The sequence below is a fragment of the Micromys minutus genome (genome assembly GCF_963924665.1).
Source record: "Micromys minutus genome assembly, chromosome: 2".
NCBI lineage: Eukaryota > Metazoa > Chordata > Mammalia > Rodentia > Muridae > Micromys > Micromys minutus.
Window position 1 is genome coordinate 68,618,346 of NC_137971.1, and position 22,130 is coordinate 68,640,475.

At 45.0% G+C, this 22,130-nt stretch overlaps 1 protein-coding gene across 5 annotated transcripts in view; it reads left to right on the forward strand.

The window, feature by feature from the left end:
- FGFR2 (fibroblast growth factor receptor 2) overlaps positions 1-21,843 on the forward strand; it is a gene marked incomplete at both ends in the record, with an annotated part of 97,658 nt that extends 75,815 nt beyond the window's left edge. For all 5 annotated transcript variants that reach the window (XM_080911303.1, XM_080911304.1, XM_080911306.1 and 2 more), the window contains 8 exons: positions 3,008-3,129; positions 5,245-5,355; positions 7,292-7,482; positions 12,888-13,010; positions 14,132-14,202; positions 15,959-16,096; positions 17,985-18,090; positions 21,679-21,843. In XM_080911303.1, coding sequence (XP_080767429.1) covers positions 3,008-3,129; positions 5,245-5,355; positions 7,292-7,482; positions 12,888-13,010; positions 14,132-14,202; positions 15,959-16,096; positions 17,985-18,090; positions 21,679-21,843 — 1,027 coding nt within the window. The remainder of the gene's footprint in view (positions 1-3,007; positions 3,130-5,244; positions 5,356-7,291; positions 7,483-12,887; positions 13,011-14,131; positions 14,203-15,958; positions 16,097-17,984; positions 18,091-21,678) is intronic.
- Positions 21,844-22,130: the final 287 nt, after the last annotated feature.

Here is a 22,130-nt window from a genome sequence, read left to right on the forward strand (position 1 = left end):
GGCCCCAGTGAATGCTTCCATATAATTGGGAATATTGGATTGACATTTTCCTTTCCTGGCCTTTAGCTCAAAGGTCTTACTCTGATGTTGTCAGTAGGAGTAAGATTGTGTTTCAAAATAACAATTCCTGGAAAAAGCCCTTTTTTGTTTTTTATAAATAGCTCCTTCAGAGAAGAGCTACAAAGTCCTGACTGATCACCAAGCAATATGGTATCTGGAACTTGTTTCTAGACATTTCAAACCCAGTCACCTAATAGAAGTAGAGTTATGCATCACTGAGCCATCTCCCTCCAGCCCTGAACGCAGTCTTTAAAACCGAACTAACATTCCGACTTCTGGTGACTAGAAATTGCCTTATGGGTCTACTTTGGTCTTCCAGTTTTGTTTAGTGGTTATTAGTGTGGTGTTGGGCTGAAAAGTTTCTTATAGCTGATGCCTGATTTCTTTGGTTTACAATACTTTTGCTTATTGGTTGATAGGAGTGTCTGTCTAGTTGTATATTGAGGCACAAGGTTGCCACGCAGGCTTGGACAGGGTCTTGCCAGGAGTTGTTTTGTTTCTTGGTCTGGATAAATCTATGCATGTTGGCCTATGGCTGGGCTGGATTTGACCCCAGTTTTATCAGCCATTGGCTGAGCAGACCTATTGGATTCACTCAGTTCTCTGAATTTCATGCCTATAAAATGAGGGTCACGGTCTGCACCTCCTGGGACTGAGCGCAGTTCTCGGTCGTGGGAGTTTCTCGTTTTCACCTGTATCTCGATAATCAGGAACCTTCAAACTTCAAACTTCAACAAGATGGTTCATTTAACAGAGCTGCTAGTGCAGGTGGTGGGCTACCAGCCTCTGCCCTGGAGGTAGAAGACCAACCTTAGCTCTGGGAAGTGAAGATCCTGGAAGGCTGGCAGCTTCCTCTTGTTTGACTAGAATCTAAACAGCTTGAGAGTAACAGAAGGCGGGAAAATTGGCTCTTTCTGCACCAAAGGCTCAGCTCGCTGGAAGACAACTGGCCTGCCTATCTTGACATTTGCAGTGTCTTCCTAAGATTATATTTGTGTGTGTGTGTGTGTGTGTGTGTGTGTGTGATGTATACAGAGACTCAGAAACACTAAGACTAGCTTTTCCAAGACTGGATATGACCAGCTCTAATTGGAAAGGGAAGGGAGGAAGCTTGCCCCCACCCCCATCTTCGTGACTCACAATTCCAGGTACTTTGGTTCCCAATTTAGAAATCTTTACATATATCCTAATCCAGGACTCAGGAACTTTCTATGCAGCCTTCTGTCCGTGGAAAGAATTTCCAGTTTACTTATGTACTGGCATGAAAAAGCATCCATTCATTCACTCACTCAGGGACTGTAGAGTGGACATTTTGGGGGGTAAGGTAGCAAAGAAAGCACAAAGAATGGTTTCTTTACCTACAGAATTTTGAGAAAGGAAGGTATGTTTCTCTTGACCCTTGCCAACCTCCTAGCTGGGTGTGATTCTATAAATAGCTGGGCTCGTGTGCACATTCCTATACACTATGGACTGGGGAGTTGTGCTCATATGTTAAAAACTTGCAGCTTTCAGGTCGAGTCTGTGCTTTGGGCCACCTGGGACCCCACAGTCAACAGTGAGTCTGTGTCGCCCGGCAGCTCCCACCCGGGGGGTACCCAAGTGTGGAAAATCTGAGTGCTGTGCATTTCCAAGCAGTGTTTAGCACAAATGTAGGTGGAGCGCTTTTCCAGTGAATGAAGGCTATTTAGAAACGGTTTATTAGGTTGGAGGCAGAAGTTACACAAAGAGAGGTTTGTTATGGTTGTAGCAACAGGGCAAAGGGACATAAATTAGCCATTTTCCAACGCAAATGTTTATTTTCTGCCAAGATGTTCAATGTAACTTTAGTTCTTGACTGAAGAGGGGAGGTGCCTTCAGCAAAGCATGTGCTTACCTCCATTTTCTTTTCTTCCTTTGAGCTTTTAAAAACATTGTGTGCTTACTGCAAATGCTGTTTACTGAGGACAGCTTAATACTTGGCTGTATTGTGCTTATGTTAAAAAAAAAAAAAAAGCAGCATCCTCAGGCTGGAGAGGAACCTCTGTGGTTTAGTGATCTTGTTAAGGACCAGAGTTCGGTTCCCGGCACCCCTGATGGGTGACTCACAACCTCCTGGAACTGTAGATCTGGGGAATCTATCTGGGCTCTTTGAGCGCCTGCACCCACATGTCCATACCCTCTCTCCAGAAATACCCACACACATAATTAAAAGTAAATTGTGGAAAATATGTAAATTAAAAAAAAATACACTCCTAAGTATTCCAAAGTCTTTCCTGTTCTTTGGGCTTCCGGAACACTTAAAATAATGTCAGTCCATTTGTCGTGTATAAAACTTTTATACTTAAAAATGTCATTTGTGGTTTTTTTTTTTTTTTTTTACTTATTTTCTTCCTTGTTTACTTTGGGTAGTGACAAAGATTTCTAAACATATGTCAAAAAAAAATATTGTGCCCATTTTCTAGAAGTTTCTTTCCGAGAGAAACTACAAATTCTTTGAAACATGCTGAAGATTCCTACCCTATAACCTGTCGGACAATGTAACCATAAAATTGACAGGTATTGAATAATAGTGATTTGAAAGCTGCCACTTTACAGGGACAGAAAATAAGGACAGCATCTCACTTTTTTTCTCCTCTGCGACATGTTAAATTATAAATATTTAATTGGCTCAAGACCAAAAGCTCCTCCTGGTTGGCATGCAGGGAGTCTGACCACCTCGATAGCAAGGACACCTTCTATAAAGGAAAAGAAAATAAATCGAGGGTACAAATGTGAAATTTAATAGTCCCGCCAACAGTAATTGACGTTCTGGAAAAACATCACTAAGAAAATACCCGGCGTGTGCATCAGGGCCTCATTGGTTCCATATGCATGCCTCTGGAAGATTTTTATATTTAGTGCTGGAATTTCCCTCCCTGTGCCCCTCAGCCAGACTCACCGTGCGCTAATCCCCTATTTACACATTTAGGCTGACGCTGGGCAAACCCCTGGGGGAAGGTTGCTTCGGGCAAGTTGTCATGGCTGAAGCAGTGGGAATCGATAAGGACAAGCCCAAGGAGGCGGTCACCGTGGCAGTGAAAATGTTGAAAGGTGAGTGGGCGGATGGGCCGGGAGGAGAGGGTCTTATCGGGAGTGTTCCTTTGTTACATGTGAACTCTGCAGTGACGTGGGGTCAGAGAGCACATACTTGACCTGAAGGTTGAGGGCTTTTCAGGATAAATGAGCATCTGAGACAGGATTTACCTCTCACTGTGTGTACTTAAAAGAAAAGTCAGTTTAGGAGCAAGTTGTAGCTTGCTGGGTTGAGCTGTTCTCTAACGCCTTTAGAAGAGGTCCGGATTCTCTTCTCTTCCATGTGTTGGTGGGTTTAGAAAGTTCAGGGGTTGGGGTGGGACTGATATGGTAAATCTGGGACCCAGACTTCTAACTTACAAATAAGGAGAGGTGGGTATTAGAGGGGAACCTGGAGGGCCCCCCCCCAAACAAAATGCTACATTCTATCAAAACGTTGATTCAAAGAGTCCCTTAGAAGCCAAAAAGGAGCAAACAGAATTGGGGCATATAAACAATAGTGATGTAAATGCCCATTTTGGTTTTATGTGGGCGTGGGGGTGGTGAAAATTTACACATAACCTTTCTAACACAGCTTGGTGGCCAAGCCCAAGGAGCTTAAATTACTTTCAACTATTAACTTAAACTTGCATGGTATTCTTTCATACAGAGAGTTAAAAAGGTCACATTATAAATCCTGTCGCGAGGATCTCAGAGAGGAAGACTCCATGCTCCATGTTTCCCTGGCTTATGGGCAGAGAGTCTGTCCTGGGTGTGTGGGATATGGCGCATGCTCAGGAGTCGGACCTTTTTCTTCTTTGACAGGACACTTACCACACCACCCCCCGCTGAGAACATGCAGACAAGAAAGGGCCAGGACATCCTTCATTTTGTCATTTTAGTTGCTGACCGGAGACTCCCAGTGAAATCTGGGATGCTCCTGTCTTTGGTGACTGGTACCAGGGAGGAGATAGCAGGTATCTGGGCACCAGGGCAGAGGCAGCCCTTGGTACTTGTTGGGAACTGTGAGTTGGAAGGACCAGGCGTCATACTGTTTTCCATAGAACCTCTAGTTTTGAGATACCTGGGGCTGGTGCAAAAGGGAGGTTTAGGTGTTGCCCCCCCCCTTTAAGTAAAATTGCCTACCATTCTTTTCATCATGGTCAGAGGACATTGGTCCCAAAGCCTTTTCAACATTCTATATGACAGCCAGAGTCTGGCTGAGGTGTAGGGAACATGCATGCTGAGTCACGTCCATAGGCCTCTCCTCCCATCTCCCTTCTCTCTTCTCTGTATTGGTCAGGATAAATTTTTAGACATCTGTGCCTCTATTTTATTTTTAAAGCCATAGTCAATCCTTTTTTTTTTTTATTTTAGCTCAGATTTTTAAAAATTATTGCTGTGTTGAGTTAGCTCCGTGGTAGAATGCTTGGGTGGCGTGCACATGGTACTAGGTTTGCATCCTAGCATTACAAGAATCCAAATGACAGCAGGATTAACCGAGTGGAGGGCACAACACACTGGAAATGTTCTTACCTCTTGTCTGAAGCTCTCTCTGAACCCCTGTTGTGTTGGGCCTCTCCCATGTACGTGCCATGTATGTGAGACGTGACTAGTATCTCTGGTAAGGTAGTTCTTGGAGCTTTTTTGAGGGCGTTTTGCTCACTGTTTCTGTACGCACACACATTTACAGATGCACTTATGGGCCTCGGCCTAACTTTGAATAAGCTAAAAGGCTCTGTTTAGAGTTTTTGCTCTGTGAAAACATTTTCTGGTGGTTCCTATTGTCCCTCCTATGCCTTGTTTGGGGAGCATCAGGGAGTTTGATGGGTCTTCTAGAAGGTACCTTAGATACATCCGAGAGTGGGGTTAGTTCACAATCAAGTACTTTGCTTAGAAAGACATGGCCTTAGCGTTGCAGCCTAGATTTGGTCCCAACTCTTGACCCTGTGGCCTCCGGTGATCTGTTTGATATTGAGCTTGGCACTCCCCTGCCTCAGCTTATCTCTCTCATCGTCTCGCTGATTAGATGGGAAGTATTTCTGGTTCTAAAATTCAACTCCATGGTGTTCTAAGAGTTTGATGGCCAAGAGTGATAACTCGGGAGTTGGGAGAGACCGACCGATTTATGATTCGCCTAATTCATATTCATAGATGATGCCACAGAGAAGGACCTGTCTGATCTGGTCTCAGAGATGGAGATGATGAAGATGATTGGTAAACATAAGAACATCATCAACCTGCTGGGGGCCTGCACCCAGGATGGTGAGTATGAGAGGGCGTGTCTTCTGTCCACACTGTACTGCCGGCTGCCAGGCCTCAGCTACAAACAACTGGGCTGTTGGGTTTCTGCTCTTAGAGCATCTCAAGAGCTCATTTTCCCATCAGGCATGTTGTGCACACCTATCCCATGTATTCAAGATGCTAGAACAGAAGGATCACAAGTTTGACACCAGCCTGGGGTACCCAGTAAGACTGTCTCAAAAATCCACAAAAGCAGAGGCTGGGAGATAGCTCAGTCAACAGACCGTTGGCCTTGCAGCACGAGGAACTGAGGTGGATTTTTAGAATTCATATTTAAAATTAAGCTCTTATGGTCCCAGCACTGAGGAGACAGAGGGAGGTGGATCCTGGGACTCACTGGCCCACGATAGCTTAGCCTTCTAAGTGAGTTCCTGTTCAGTGAGAAACCCTGTCTAAAAAACAAGGCTGTCTTCTGGCCACCAAACACAAGCATACATACCTGCATGTGTATCTAAATACGCAAATCCAAACATATCCACACATATAGACACAATTTTTTAAAATCACTTTTACTCTACCCTTAGGAAGATGTTGCCAGCCACGGGTACACAGAGAGTCCATGTCTGCCCCCAGGGTTATGGAAATTTGAAAGTGGGAACTTCTTTGGAAAGGAATTTCTGCTGGAGCCTTTCTGGTGTGAGGGGCTAAGAGAGATTTCTTAAAATAAATGAGTATGTTTTGGTTGAGAAGTTCTCTCGCAATGGGGACTGAGGAGTCCTGTCCTGCTTTAGGTAGCAGAAGACTGAGCAGAATAGCTTAACATGGAGGGCGGGAAGAGCAGCCTCCAGGCCCAGACCCCAGGGGAACGATTCCTTGGCTGCTCTCAGGAGTGCCTACTGGGACTTTAGAAATCAATTTGACAGTGATTAGTAGATTTGAAAAATGCTTGCACAGCTTCTCTCTTAGGTGCGCAGGGACTGGAACGGAGCCTTCTTCCCTAAAGGGCAATTGTAGATATTTTAGACATTTGTGGCTCTGTGGTCTCTGTTACAGATACTTGTCACTGCCACTGTATTGGAAAAACAATTTATGTGATAGATACACAAATGGACATAACTGTGTGACAATAAAATGGGATGCCCCCACTGGCATTGGGCAGGGTGTGGCCTGGGGACCATTTTTCCCGGCTCTTGGGTCTACACCATTCTCTGGCTGTTTGAAACCATTTAAATTCTATCTTTTATTTCATCTTATAAACGTAATATTTACTTATCCTTACAATATATGTGTAAGCACATGTGTATACACACAGAGAGAGAGAGGGACAAGGAGGGAGGGGGAGGGGGAGAGCTGAAGGGATCTGGAATGACCATACTTCTGATACGCATTGCTTTTCCAAGAAGACAGCAATGTTTCTCAACCTGTGAGTGGTTCCACCCCCAAAGGGGGGGGGTCCCCTAAGGCCATCAGAAAACACAGATATTTACATTCATAACAGAAGCAAAATTGCAGTTACGGAGTAGTAACAGAATAATTTTATGGCTGGGAGTCACCACAGCATGAAGACTTGTATTAAAGGGCCACAGCATTAGCAAGGGTGAGAACCTCTAGATGAAAGAAAGGCATCCATAGGAAAGTTGTTACAACTGTGTCATTTATTTCTTTCATCCTTTGGAAGTTACCGGGTTGATCCTCATTTTGGAAAGATTTAAAAATGGAGGTGTTCTCTTCTTATCTATACCTTTCTGAGTGATAAAACTTAAAAAAAAAAAAAGGAAAAAGGTTGGAGCTACCTCTCAGTGATGGTGTACTTACTGCTGTGTTGTGTTCAAGGTTCTGGATTTAATCCTTAGCACCACAAAACCACACTAGGTGGCAATGACTAAAGCCTTGGGTGAGTCAGCCCAGAGGAGTTCCTGCCTTCCCTGCTTTAAGGGGCTTCTCCTCTCTGTCACAGGGCCTCTTTACGTCATAGTTGAATACGCATCGAAAGGCAACCTCCGGGAATACCTCCGAGCCCGGAGGCCACCTGGCATGGAGTACTCCTATGACATTAACCGAGTCCCTGAGGAGCAGATGACCTTCAAGGACTTGGTGTCCTGCACCTACCAGCTGGCTAGAGGCATGGAGTACCTGGCTTCCCAAAAAGTGAGTCCCTCCCATTCTGCTTGGCTGGATGCAAATGCCAGTTAAGTGTCTTTGAAGAAGCTTCGTGGTTCAGACGTGCTCGCTTGCTTGGTCTGGTCCTCGCATGTTTTATACAACCTGGAAAATATTTGTGGTGTTATTCAGATTCCGGTTTAATGGACTCTTGAGAGGCCAGAGCAGCCTCATAAACTCATAGCAACTGCCGGAGAGCAGGCCTGCTTTGAGTCAGGGCAGGTGGGATGCTCCTGGGATGGCCTGTCTTCATTCGAGTGAGCTTGGGGCACAGACTTGGGTGTTAAATTTAGACTGGTGAGCTTGATGTGGAATTAAACGATCTGAGAATGGAGATCGAGAACAGGAGTATTTTTGATATCAAGAGTCTGGGATATCTGTTTATTTTGTCTCCTTCGGTGACTCTGTGGTCAGAAGTTGGCCAGGTCCCCTGAGGTAAATGGTTGGCATTCCAAGCAAGCCACTTACAACAGAACTCTAAGTATTCCAGCTATTCTGGAAGCTGCGAGGCAGGTGCCCAGAGTTTTCATGGGTATTTCGGAGGACCTAAGATACCCTTCCTCAGTCCCACAGGTAGAGGCAGGGTGCTCTGTGGACAGTGAGGCTTGGCTCAGACCTGGAGCAGAGCTTGCTGTGGTTCCATTGTCTCCAACTCCTCAGGTTGCTAAAGACAAAAGGATCCCCTGGAGTGGTGCTTCTCTATTACTTAGAGCCTGGGCTACTTTGAAGGGTCATTAATCTGGATCCCCCCAGGGGCTTTGTTAGTGTCAAAAGTGAATGAGGTGACCTGGTCAGATGGTGCAAGTGGCTCATACTGCTCCTCAAATGGCTGAGCCTTATTATATGCTCCCAGCTGTGTTTTGTCTTATTTATTTTTCTTTTTATATTTTCCTGAGAGTTTATAGCTTATAGCTTAGACATTTTCCTTCTTTGTTCATTTCTTTTTTTTTTTTCCAAGCCACTATAAAACCTCCTGATACAGAAGTTTTAAAAAGCCAAATTTGAAGAGTTTTGAGGGATAAAAAAGGCCGGGGGGTGGGGTGGGTGTGGGAGAGAAAAGAAATGGACAGATCTAGAATGTGGGACATTTGATGCACTATCACCTCAGAATATCTGTATCATGTCATCTAAGAATTGCGAGGGAGAGTGGGGGCTGTCAGTAGAATGTTATTGTCCAGCACACATGAAGCCCTGGGTTCCATCTCTCAGCACAGTGGTGCAGACCTCAGGAGGTGGAGGTAGGAGACTGGGAATTCAGGCCATCTTCAGCTAAGTATCAAGTTTGCAGCCACCTTACATGACATGAAAGACACACACAGAGCACACAGAAAGAGGCAGAGACGGATAGAATGAAGGAGACAAAATAAGAGACAAGACAACCAGATGCAGAAGAGCAACAGTCCTAGATGGCTCTTTGGATTGAGAGGTGATGGTTAGATTTGACTATAAACAGCTAATAATTGAAAACAGATTGGATCTTACCATGCCATTGCCATGGTCACAATGGATTTGGGCAGGAGTAATCGTGACATTGTGTTAAGACGGGAGCTTGGATGGGGATGACTATGTCATCATTGTGTTAAGGTGGGGTAGATGGGGAAATCTCTTAGCCCATATTCTTTAAAAACACCAGAGTTAGAGTTTCAAGGTAAGACTTTGTAATGTTTGCCAGGACGTAGCAAGACATGATCTAAATGAAAGCCAAATCTGTTAAAATCAGCTGTTTTCTATGAACTATAGCCACATAACCAGAAGGTACCTTTGCATAGTATTTTTAATGATTTTTGTGCAGAATTCAAAGTTTTATGATCTGGAACTTTCCACTCATGGCATCTCATCAACACTGCAAATGTTTTGGATTTTTGGGTTAGGAAATATTGCGGAGCTAAGATGTGAAGTAACTGTGATGCTTGCAGCTCAAGTCTAAAGTGATCATCAATAAAAACAAGCAGGTTATGTGTACATGTGTGCATTTCACATATATGTGTTTATGCATTTTTGTGTGTATATGAGTATTTGGTTTTGGTGTCTATGCACTGGAAATAAGGAAAGAAAGAACATCATAAACAAATCTGGCAGCCGTGGATAGCCATGGCACAATTTCTTCTTGACATGTTTGAACTGTTTCACGTGGAACCCTGGACCAGGCAGTCAGCCATAGGCAGCCTGTTAGCTTCTCTAGGCTTGGTTGCTGCTGGGCATCATTCTTGGTAGCAGATGGCGGGTGTATGTGTATGCAGCAGGGTTTGCTGCTGATGGACATGTGGTAGTACTGGCTCTTCACTCTTCTCAGTCCTCAGGAATCCCCAGGTACTGTAGGTTCTTTGGGCCAGGCTGTCTAGTGAAGCATCATTCTTGATTTCCCAAAACAGGAGTCATGAGCAAACGCAGGGGGAAAGGGCCAGTAAACGTGCAATTAAAAGAATAAGTATATAAACAATCAGAAGCATGATAAAACAACTCATTCAGGGCCTGACTGTGCAAGGCTGGGACCCTGAGCTTGGCCCTTGGGGTTATGTAGAGCTATCAAGGGTGAGTATTAGGGTCGTATGTACTTTACAGTTTGCTTTCGTGTGGTACATTGCAATCATTGAGATCCTCTTTGGGCCAAACTTCATCAGGTCCCAAGTCACTGAGAGAAGTTGGTAGTTGGAATTTGGGCACATTCTACCATCATGGTTTGTTTGATTAGGGGTAGCAGAGTGATTGAAGTGAAACACAGGTCCTCAGGTCTGACTTGAGAAACTGAGCAGTGGTGTAGCTTCCCAATGGGAGGAATACCTGGGAGCCAGGAGGCAGGGCAGGGAGTAAATTCTGTAGGAAACACAGAGGTCACATTGAACATCTCTGATAGTGAGTTAAGAGAACATGTCAACTAGCAAGCCAGAGGATGAAGCTCAGCCCCAAAGCGCCACACATCAGTATGAGGCTGAAGAGGAGGGTGTGACTTCCATATGGTGTGAATTAGGGAGAAGCCGAGATGAAGGAGGCAGAGAGACCAGGATGCCACTCTTGGGTGCTACTGAAAAGGTTTCTAGGCTAAACTTGAGATCAGCTGGGTGTCCCTGCTCAAAGTCAGAGAAGGAACATGCTAGTCTATGACTCTGGTTGTGGTTCCGACGCACCTGAGTGTTGTGGACTTGAGACATTTTGGGTTGCAGCCAGTAGGTACAGTGGAGCAAGGGCTGTCACATGAACTTTGCAAAGAGGGAATGAGTACATTTGGGGGTTGCAGAAACAGTGGGGAATAGAAAGTGTTCTTAATATAACATGGTGAGCATTGATTGCCAGCCACCTTTCGAGAGCTTATATTGACCAGACACAGTGTGGTTCGTTTAGCTCTTGGTATTTTCCAGCATCCTGGGATAAAGAGCGGGCAAAATGGTAGCAGTAGCTTATGGTTGCCTCTGTCCCAGCTGAGTCTCTATGTGTGGTCGGAGCCCCCCGCAAGGGAAGCTGGATTCTTCTGACCACTCAGACTGCCAAACACAGAGAGCACATGTCAGCGGGAACACACCACCAGGAGAATTTGGCCACAGCCTTGAAAGTTGAATTTGAAGAGGCCTCCAAACCGGCATTGCTCTCCAGCCCAGGCAGAGCTACAGGCAGCCGCAGGAGCTCTCAGATTTCCCCGCTCCTGGTCTGGCTGGGGACACTCAGACTTGGGTGGCTTGCCTGCTTCCTCATCTCTGAGTTTTGGCTCACCCACACATGCAAGGGAACCCAGGGGATACTTGGGTGTGGATGAGGGCAGAGTTAAAATAATTTCTTATTCATGTTTCAAATGCCATTAGGCCCGTTGCATTTTTACTTGGTCTTTTTATGGAGAGCTTACAAGAAGGCATTCCCAGTTTATTCAACCAGTAGATGAAGTCTCTCTGCTTTTTGTGACAGTTAACCTTGTTTTGTAACCTATATAAAGGCATTTGAGGGTGATGCTCTTCTAAAAATAGAAGTGGGTGATTGGGGTTTTATTGACTAGGTACCTTAGTGAAATCACAGACTGTTGCAGTACCGAGACACAGTAGCTAAGGAAAGCATGGCCTTTGGGAACAACAATGACAAGACCTTCCTGAGACCATGGTTCCTATTGACACAAAGCATTCTCCCATTAGATGTAGTGTAGCAAACATAGCAGTACCAGGTCCTGATGTGTGTACAGACACAGTTTCACCCCTGCATAGGCTGGGCGTTGTAACGAACTGCACCCAAGAATGTGGACCAATGAGCACTGGCTGGCAGAGAGTCGGGAGAGGACATTCTTGGCTGTGTCTGAAGCACATCGTGTAAGAGGTGTGCAAGGGGACTCAAGAAAGCCTCCGAGCAGTCAGTGTAGCAGTCCACAGAGGTAGGAGAAGGACAGTGACCACAGCCTGGCCTAAGGGATGTGCAGCAAAGGACAGTCATTGGAGTGAAGTGGTCAGGACTCGAGCATAGAGTATGACCCTTTCTGACTAAGGGTCAAACAGGCTAGAAATCTGTCTGTGGAAATGTCCTAGGGTGACTTGACAGCAAGAGTGTCAGGAGAGGTCAGGGTAGGGATTTGTAACTGCTCTCTGCATCTAAGAGTTGATGCTACAGGACAGAAGAAACATGCAAATGGCATGTCACAGTGTCTTTGCTCTTGAGAGACACGGGAAGGAGAGAGTTAGCCCAAGTCTGCAAGAGAGTGAAGCAAGAGGAAGATTGGGGGAGGCTGCTGTGAAGGAACCATTTCCAGAAACGGACCTCTGCAGCGTCCAAAGCTGCAGAGAGGGCAAACATGGGAGCCAGGGAAGAGATCAATTGGATGTAACAGTGAGGAGGATCCTTGTACAGCCTAGAAGCCAGGCTAGACACCACTTAGGAAAAGGAAAGACGGGAATGATAGGACTGGACTTGGCCGAGACCATCTGTATAGGACACGAGGTCCCGTTGTTAGAGAAGTGGCCACGGAATGAAGACTGTTGGAGTGTAATCATCTGAAAGTCAGGTTTTCCTGGGTGTAGAGAGCACGTGTTGAGCTCAAAGATCTTAGAATGGTATCTAATGTCAAGTTTTCATGAAGCTGCAGGAGATACAGCAGTGTTGTAGGACACTTGAAGATAAAAGAAGATGTGGTCATATAATCAACCGTTACTTTCTGAGATGACCAGGGCCTTTGTTTGTTTCTTTAAATTACAGCGAATGATTATCACGTCTTGTGTGAGCCTCTTGTCAATGCTGGTTGAGTTTATAATCCAGTGTGGCTCTTGTAGTAGTCTACACCCAGTTGGGTGAACTTGGGGAGTATTTTCTGTCTTGCATTTTTCTAAGAATGTTTTTTGTTGTTGTTGGGTTTTTTTGGGGGGTGGGGGGAAGTTCTCAAAACACGTTGGGATTATATCTCTCTCTCTTTTTTTCCTCAATTGCAGTGTATCCATCGAGATTTGGCGGCCAGAAATGTGTTGGTAACAGAAAACAATGTGATGAAGATAGCAGACTTTGGCCTGGCCAGGGATATCAACAACATAGACTATTATAAAAAGACCACAAATGTGAGTGTGTGATGTAACACTGGGGAGCAGGGTGGCAGAGGTTACAGAATGACACAGATTTATTGGTGGGGGAATGGTGGCGATTCTCCCCTCCGTATTACATTCTGTTGTTTTGCTTAACTCTTGATCAGCAAATTTAGGCTATATCTGAGATAGGTTTAATATTTGCAGAATGCTGTTTTATACAGAAAACAATCAAATACTTCAGGGCTTTGTGTGGCTTTCTTAAGAGCCTTCATAATCAGACGAGATGACTCAGCTCTTAGAGCAATGACTAGAACTTGGCTGTTTACTGGGTTCATTTTTGCCTAGAGGCTGACTGGGGTATAGTTGTGTGTTAGTGAGGCAGATGATAATGAGAATATAAAGAAATGTTACTTTGATACTTTATTCAAAGAATCAAATCTGTGCATCTTAGCCATTATATACAAAGCTAGTTGGAGCTTATTCCTGCCCTAGTGGTAAATTGATGAGACCCATTAGAAAGGCATCAGTTTGTTTATAGAATGTAAAGTGGATACCCAGGCATGGTATGTGGGGGAGCTGGGGATGCCTACCACTGGGCACTGGGTGGGTGCTCAGGTTTGGAGTCCAAATTCAAGACAGGTTGGAGTTGAGAAATGAGAAGGAAACAGGAGCCTGAGTCTACTTTCCAGACTTGGTTCTTGGAAGCAGCCTGGAAGTCCTGGGATTTGATCTGGGGCCTTGGGGTTTTGGTGGGGGGGGGGTGTGTTTTGTTGTTTTTAATAGACAAGCAAACAGGGGTGCTGCCATGCATGTCAGCACAGTCATTTTCTCTGCATTCTAGCAAATGCAGACTTGTCTCCAGGACTTAGTGTCTCTCCCCTCACATTGCAGAAAGGCCCTGTAGGACCTAACCAATTAATGTGGTTCTTGAATTCTTTATTTTAATTTCTGGCAAGATTAGGCAGCCAGGTATGGAAGATCAAAAACTGAGACAGGAGGACTGCCAAGAGTTTGGGCCTACTCCAGGCCAATTGTAAGTTGTGGGCCTATGTGGGTTACAAAAATGAGTCAGGATGATTACATAGGGCATGGTTCTGTTGGACCTATGACAGTCCTCTTGTAAAACCTACAGGCATTTTTGCATTTTCTTACAGGGGCGACTTCCAGTCAAGTGGATGGCTCCAGAAGCCCTTTTTGATAGAGTTTACACTCATCAGAGTGATGTGTAAGTAACTTCTGTCCTTGCCTTACATATGGGTTGAGTTGCAAAAATATTACAGGTCCCACATGTTCATAGAAGGCATGGGAGTCAGAGGTCTCAGGTGGCCTGAGTTTATGGTAGACTGGTACCCAGTGTTTGGTTACTGATCTGCCTATCTTTGGAAGGTAAAGACACCAGCTTCCTGCGGCCACAGTGGAAGCACCTTCACCCATCACAGATGGCGGATGCTCACTCGCCACTCAGTCTTATTTGTTCAGTGGGTGGGATGTTCTTCATTCCCTTAAAGAAACACTCTTAGCTGAGCCTGAAAGTACTTGTGCATGCCCTAGTCCACAGGAGTTCAAGACCAACCTAGACCACATGTAGTAAGTTCAAATTTAGCCAGGAATACGTAGTATGAACCTATCTTTATTTAAAAGAAAAGAAAAAAAAAGACTGAAGTTCTTCCAATGTAGGAATATGTGATTCTGCTCTGGCCCAGGCTTGTCCTGAGAGGTTGATGCTGGATGAGGCACCATCAGTTGGGATGACCACCACATCTGCTAGCTGTGGTCACTGTAACATTTTAAGTCTTGTCTTAGCCTCTGATAACATTGTCGAAATTACATAACATTTTCTTGATGACTAAACTCCTGTTAGAATCAGGCTCCAACTGATATTGTAGATTGGAAATTTTAGCTCAGAGATGTTACTGGGAGAAACTGGGTAGAGATGCTTCTTTTTGACAGCTCCTGTGGATCTATAATTATTCCAAAAGACAACAGGGGTTTTTGTTGTTGTTTTGGTTTGGGTTTGGGTTTTGTTTTTAATTTGGATGGGCTGGGGTTTTGTTTGGTTGTTTGGTGGTTTGATTGGTTGGTTTTGCTTTTGTATTTTTTAAAGGTTTCTGATTCAGGTACTGAATCTACACTAGCATGCTTAGTCCCATCAGCCTTCCTAGGAGGAAAACGTCACAGTTCTTACTTGTGTGTGAATACAATGAGACTCTGGGCTGCTTTTGCCTATATTGTGGCTCTTGGTTGGTAGAAAACTCTTGCAGTGCTGAAGCTGACCTTCCAGAGTCAGTGTGCATGAATTTCCAGAACTGCAGGACACAGATCATCTCTGATTCTCTGCTCGATTCTACCATAGACTTGAGCGCACCAAACTTGGGTGGGGAAATCCAGACGTGGTTCTCTGTGACATCAAGTACAGTACAGAGGACACTGTGAGAGGTCTTCTCACTCTCTGGGTGTGTGATGCTCCTCTTTTTCCATGCTAATCCCAGCCCTGTGCTGGGTCCCTTTGAATCACACTGAGTTTCAGAGTCTGCCGTGAGGGTGATCTACCAGCCATCTAGGGCAGGCATCCTCTCACCGAGTCAGCTTTTCTAGCCTTATTCTGTCATCTGTAGATCCAGGCTCTTTTGTCAGCCACAAAGCAAGATGGGTGATTTAGAAAGAAGAAGCCTGAAGTCGAGGAGTCGAGACCCACCCCCTACCTCCGCATGACTGTCACCACATAGAAGACAAAGAGCTTTAAGAGACAGTGGTGTGGCTCTTTGTCTATCGATGGAAAATTCCATCAGACCATCCACATGTTGTCCTCATTTAGGGAGGCTCCTTGGGGGTCAGGAAAGGGCATGTAGGATGGATTGCGGGAGGGCTCATTTATTTTTGGATGTAAGAAGTGAGTGGGTGTTTATTTTTTTTAACTGACATGTTTAGGTTTCTGCAATCTGGACGCATTACTAATGCTATGTTTTCTCTTTTCTTTGCAGCTGGTCCTTCGGGGTGTTAATGTGGGAGATCTTCACTTTAGGGGGCTCACCCTACCCAGGGATTCCCGTGGAGGAACTTTTTAAGCTGCTCAAAGAGGGACACAGGATGGACAAGCCCACCAACTGCACCAATGAGCTGTAAGGGCTGTAACCACCCCTGCTGACAATGTAGTGGGCTCACCACATCTGTCTTCTCTCTAGACATGTCTTGGGTTCCTCAGGCTCCCGTTTCCTAAACATGCTCTAAGCAGAATTGCTGGAGCTGCCTGGGTTCAGTCCCAGTACTGAGACAGATGCTTACACAGACAGCCATAGCTTATCCAAAAGAATGATCGGCATCCTGCCAAAGTGTATGGAGTGGACCTGAAATCTGGCAGCCTGTGGGAAGGGAGAACCACACGGTGACAGGAACACTCCTTAGGTCAGGTACTGAGCTGGAATGCAGTGGGGCTGTGGGGCCTGTTCCTGTAGAATGTACGAGGTTGCTCACAGCACTGGCAATATCATGTAGGAAAGGGGCTCCTTCCAGAGCACCTTTAACCATACAGAGTCATCATGACAGCTAGGCATGGTGGCTCATACCTATATTCCCAGCATTATGGAGGTTGGAGCAGGAAGGCAAGGTCGAGGCCAGCCTGGGCCACAGCATAAGACCCTTTTCTCAATAAAATAAAATGAAAATAAGTTAATTTTGTTACAAAGCAATGGGGATGGGGAGGTGGCTCATTTGGTAAAGTGATTGCCAAACAAGCACAAGGACCTGCATTCATTCCTAACACCCACATAAAAGGCTGGAGGTACAGTGAGGTGTGCCCTTGTAATCCCACAGACCGAAAAGGTGGAGACGGCATCCTTGGGGCTTGCTAGTCAACCAGCCTAGCCTAAGACATCAAACTTCAGGTCTCAGTGAGGGACCCTATCTCAAAGAATAAGGTAGATGGTTTCTGAGGAACACTATTTATGGTTGACCTTCAACCCCCAAGTGTGCACACATGCCAGCATGTGTGTGTGCACATGCACACTAACACACACAAATATATAAGTGTGCAAGAGCAAAAAATAGAGAGGAAAAGAAAATTGCCATTCCATCAACCACATTTCCTCAGATTAAATGGGTCGCTGTGTTTGCTTACCCATGGTTTAAAGCAGGGGGCTCGGGGTTTTTTCGTGGTGCCATCCTTGGGGTACTATTCTGAGTATGAAAATGGGAGCTGGTTTCTAGGAATGCCTTCCTCACACTGTAAGAGAAATTGTGTTGTGTTAATGATGCGTGCCTTATGCAGTGAGGTGCTGCCTCTCCTCTGGGGCAGACTAAGAAAGTGATTGTCCCAGAGACCGCCTTCCATTGTGTGCCTCTTCATGGGGATTTTAGAGCAGTAATCCCATGAGCACTTTCTGGTGTACAGTGGCAGGCTAATGAATGGCCACTTTTTATAGTGTATTATATAAAGGCATTTATTGTGTGCCTCGTGTTCCTGTCTTTTTTTTTTTTTTTTTTTTTTTTCTAACATGGAGGGTCTGTCGAAACTCATAATCAAGATAAGGCGGGAAGCTTGGACTGGCCCAAGAGTTAATCAGGAAGTTAGTACAGAGCTCTAAGTGGCAGATTAGTTTGCATAAACCTTCAAGTTGTGGTTTCTGATTTTTATTTTTTTTAAACTGAGGAACTTTTGTCAACAGACTTTTTAAACAAAACCTGAAGTTTAGTTCAGACGGGGAGAGTTTGGGAAGGAAAAAGAGGGGCAGGCTGTAAATGTGTCTTCTTCCACTCTCTAGAGGATGCTGAGAAGTGTCCAGCATAGTGGTAGGTCACACTGTCACTGAGATAGCAGTGAAGCACTTATCACCTGTCTGGGTCCAGAGCCGCCCTCCTCCAGTGTTCTGGGTGCGGAGAAGTTTCTGTAATTAGTGCTTCTGGATGTACATTTTATTGTCTAGGGCATGTCCCCATGCCACTGTTAAAAGTAATCCCGTCTGTATAGCACGTGCTCAATGGCATCAGTTCACCAGAGAATCGTTTTCCCAGGTACATGATGATGAGGGACTGCTGGCATGCCGTGCCCTCACAGAGACCCACGTTCAAGCAGTTGGTCGAAGACTTGGATCGAATTCTCACTCTCACAACCAATGAGGTAAGAGCGTCCCTCCGGAAGCTCGGAGACCCTGCTTGGCTCAGGAGATGCCTGTTTGTTGACCACAAGCTCCACTGTTGGAGTTGGTAGCCCCCGCCTTTTTTTTTTTTTTTTTAATCATTTTGTGTAAGGGTCAGGCAGAGTTAAAAACAGTGTGCTCCTTTTCAGCCAGGTTCCCCCCCCCTCCCAGAATTGAACTTTTGAGAATTCTGACTCACAAGGCTGGAGGCCCCAGGGTGTCTGTGTAGAAAGAGGAAGAGGTGGAAATGTTTCATGGTAGTGTTTTGGTATGCATGGGACAGTGCTGGCATGTAACATGTGACCTGGATTCTGTGTCCTGGTGGTTATTGTGACGGCTGCTCATGCTCCGCGGCTGACCATCTTGATGGAAGGCAGTGGCATTCTGTCCTTTCCACGAGTCACTTGCCTTATGTGATCCTGTCTGGGAAGGCATGTGGCTTGGATCTTTCTGTGTGACATATGTGTCATACATATCATGTATGACTTATATAATTCTGTGACGAGTGACAGGATTTTTAAGTAGCAGTTGGTGCCTGTAGTTAAAATGTTTATCTTAGGGGTGGGGTTGGGGGGTGGGTTGCTCCCTGTCAGTAACAGTGTGTTAGCCACACAAGCGTGAGTTTGGTGCCCAGCATTCATACAGAAAGCCTGGTGTGATGGATGGGTTTCTCTTGTAGTCTCTGCATTGGGGAGGCAGAGACTCCTGGGTCCTTGGAACTCAGTGGCCAGCTAACCTAACCTAGTAGGCAAGCTTCAAGTCCCAAGAGAGCTCCTGTCTCATAAAACAAAGGCTTTCACATTCATGTACACCCGAATCCATGTGAATACACACATAAAATATTTTACATCCTCTATAATTTATGCCAGCCAAAGATATCACTTTCTGTTATTCTTTGCTTAAATACAGTCCTGTCTCTGGCTTCAACATAAATTGAATGATCATTAGGGTTTTAGAGGGAATACTCTATGAGCAGATAACATAGTCCAGGGAAGCCCATGACAGAAACTATAGTCAGATATTCTCTGAGCCAAACAATTATTCCCTCCCAAGAGGGTTGTTCTCACAACAATAAAAGAGGTTTTGACTCTCCCAAATACTTAAAAGGAAAAGAATACAGTTAATTTCTGATTTAAAAAATAAATAGAGGGATTAAAAAGACGAAGGAAAACAGCCCAGTGCAGAGATGTAAAAGCCTTAATGTGGCAACTTTAGTTTGTGCTCTTGTCTGTGGCTTGTGCTGGGTAAAGGGAGAGCTCGAATTTAAATGAACACAGCTGACCTTCAGAAGTTGAAAGGAAAGGAATAGTTCAAGGGGGAGGGAAAAAAACAGCCAACTTTCTTCTCCTGCCAAAACTGTTGTTTCTAGCCCAAGTCCCTTTAACCCCAGGCTTGGAATCCAGTGATACCCTCCCCCGCACCCCCAATCAGATCTGAAAGTTACAGCTTCATTTAGAAACTGGGAGGGGCATTAGGCTGTTCATTTAATGATCCCAGGTCTGTACTCAAAGTTACGTATTGACATATTTAATGCTTAAAGGGGGACCCATTCCTCCTGAACTTTATATGCGTATTCTAAAATAAGAAAGCAGAAAGCCATATTGTCTAACGGATATAAAAATCGAAGTTTCTTTCCTTCTTAAAATCATTACCACATGCTTAAGAAAAATGGTTCCATTTAGGACAAAATTTCATTTTTATCATTGTAAGCAAAAAGTCCTCTTTTGATGTGGTGGGTGTGTTTGTTTCTGGTTGTGCGGTTAATGCTGATGTTGTTGGAGCCGATACATCTCCCTTCTTGGATGGCGACTCTTTCTCTTGCCAACCCTAGTGATGAATTATAGTGGGTTTTGTCTTTTAAACCGTATGGTCGCCAACATTCCATGGGCTCTCTGCTGATAACGCTGAGGCTGTGTGTGCTGTAGTCTGCACTTTTTGCCCCCTCTCAGAAAAACCATATGTCATAGAGGAGTTGCCGGCTTTTGGGTACATAAGCAAAGCCACCCTATTGTGTCAGTGCCTTAGACAGTGAGACAAGAAAGGCCCCTGGGTAGAAATCTTATCAGGGCTGGGGGTGTAACTGAGTTAATAAGAGTTGCTTGCTTAGTGGGCACACAGCCCTGGGTCCAATCCCCCAGCACTACATAAACTGAGCATGGCTGTGTACACCTGTAATCCCAGCCCTTGGAGAGGTAGATGCAGGAGGATTAGAAGTTGGAGGTTATCCTTAGCCACATAGTATTGGGAGCCAGCCTGGAGTATTTGAGAGCCTAACAGGAAGGAAGAAAGAAAGGAAGGAAGGAAGGAAGGAAGGAAGGAAGGAAGGAGACAGCTATGCAGAAAGACAGAAACAGAGAGATACAGGAGACACAGAGAAAGAGACAGAAAGAAAGACATGCAGAGACAGAGACACAAACACAGAGAGAGACAGAAATCTTTTCCAGTTTTGTCCAGGGTCAGTTAGTAAGTACTTTGTGTAAGGCCCAGAAAGTAAACATTTTCATCTTCAAGCCCATATGGTCTCTGTTGAACTGCCACTCTAGCATGAAAGCAGCCACAACTCTACGTAAATAAATGAGTGTCTGTGTTCCACTAAAACTTTATGGACTCTGAAATTGGAAAATTTATATAATTTTGTATAAATTTATATCATTTCATGTCATTGGCTACCATAAGATATGATTCAATTTGATTTTTCTACTACCCATGTACAAATGTTGAGAAGTCACCTTAGTTCATGGGCCAAACAGAAACACACATGGGCTTAAACCCTGCCCTGAGTTGGAGGAAGAGAATGACCCAAAGGGACCTCGGCAGCAGCCAAGGATGCTTTGGGGAGCCGAGAAATGTTTGTGAACTTCACATTTTCAATACTGAAGTTTCCTTTCCCTAGACTTCCTTTGACAGTCTGTTATGGGTTTAGCATCCATGAGGGTACCCAAGCCTTTCCCTAACTTGTTTACATTGACTCTGAGAGCTCCTGAGGGTAATGAATTACATCTGTTAAACTGTGCAACAAATGACGAACCTTCCCCCCTAAACGATCCTAGAAATGACAACTATAGAATGTGCTTCAGAAAATACATGTTCATGTCCTGACTCTATAAAGGGGTCCTGTTGGGTTTTTACTTCACTGGGCCTTAAACTCCAACGGTGAACCCTAGTGAAGTGGGCGATATAGTAGGTCGCCCAGGTCCTGTAGGCAGAGTGGGCCAAGCTGACTACCTACTACCAGCAGTTCACTGTGTTTTCTATTGTCTGCTGCTTGCTGGTGGCTTATGGATGCTGTGTTGTAAGAGAAAAGTTCAGGGCAGCCTGGATTGAATGGAGTTGGGACATCAGGGAAGTCTTTGTGCAGTGGGGTGAGCTAAGCCTTTAGAAACCTTCCAGGGGGTTCCCCATCCCTTCCTAAATCTGATAGAGATATGTCTTAGGAGCTTCTGTTTAAAATGAGATTCTTCTCTTCCCTTCTTGCAGGAATACTTGGACCTCAGTCAGCCTCTCGAACCGTATTCACCTTGTTATCCTGACCCAAGGTGAAATAAAACGTCTCTCTTCCCTTCTTACAGGAATACTTGGATCTCACCCAGCCTCTCGAACAGTATTCTCCTAGTTACCCCGACACAAGGAGCTCTTGTTCTTCAGGGGACGATTCTGTGTTTTCTCCAGACCCCATGCCTTATGAACCCTGCCTGCCTCAGTATCCACACATAAACGGCAGTGTTAAAACATGAATGAACGTGTCTTCCTGTCCCCAAACAGGACAGCACCAGGAACCTACTTACACTGAGCAGAGAGGCTGTGCCTCCAAAGCATGTGACACGCCTCCACTTGTATATATGGATCAGAGGAGTAAATAGTGGGAAGCCTATTTGTCACGTGTGAAATGATTTATACAGTTGGAAACATGTTACCTTCTCAGGAAAGGAAGAGTGTTTCCTGATAAGTGGACAGCTGCATACCACCATGCCACCCTCTCTGACCCACCATGTTTGCTGGCTGTGCCCCAGTTGGACTCAAG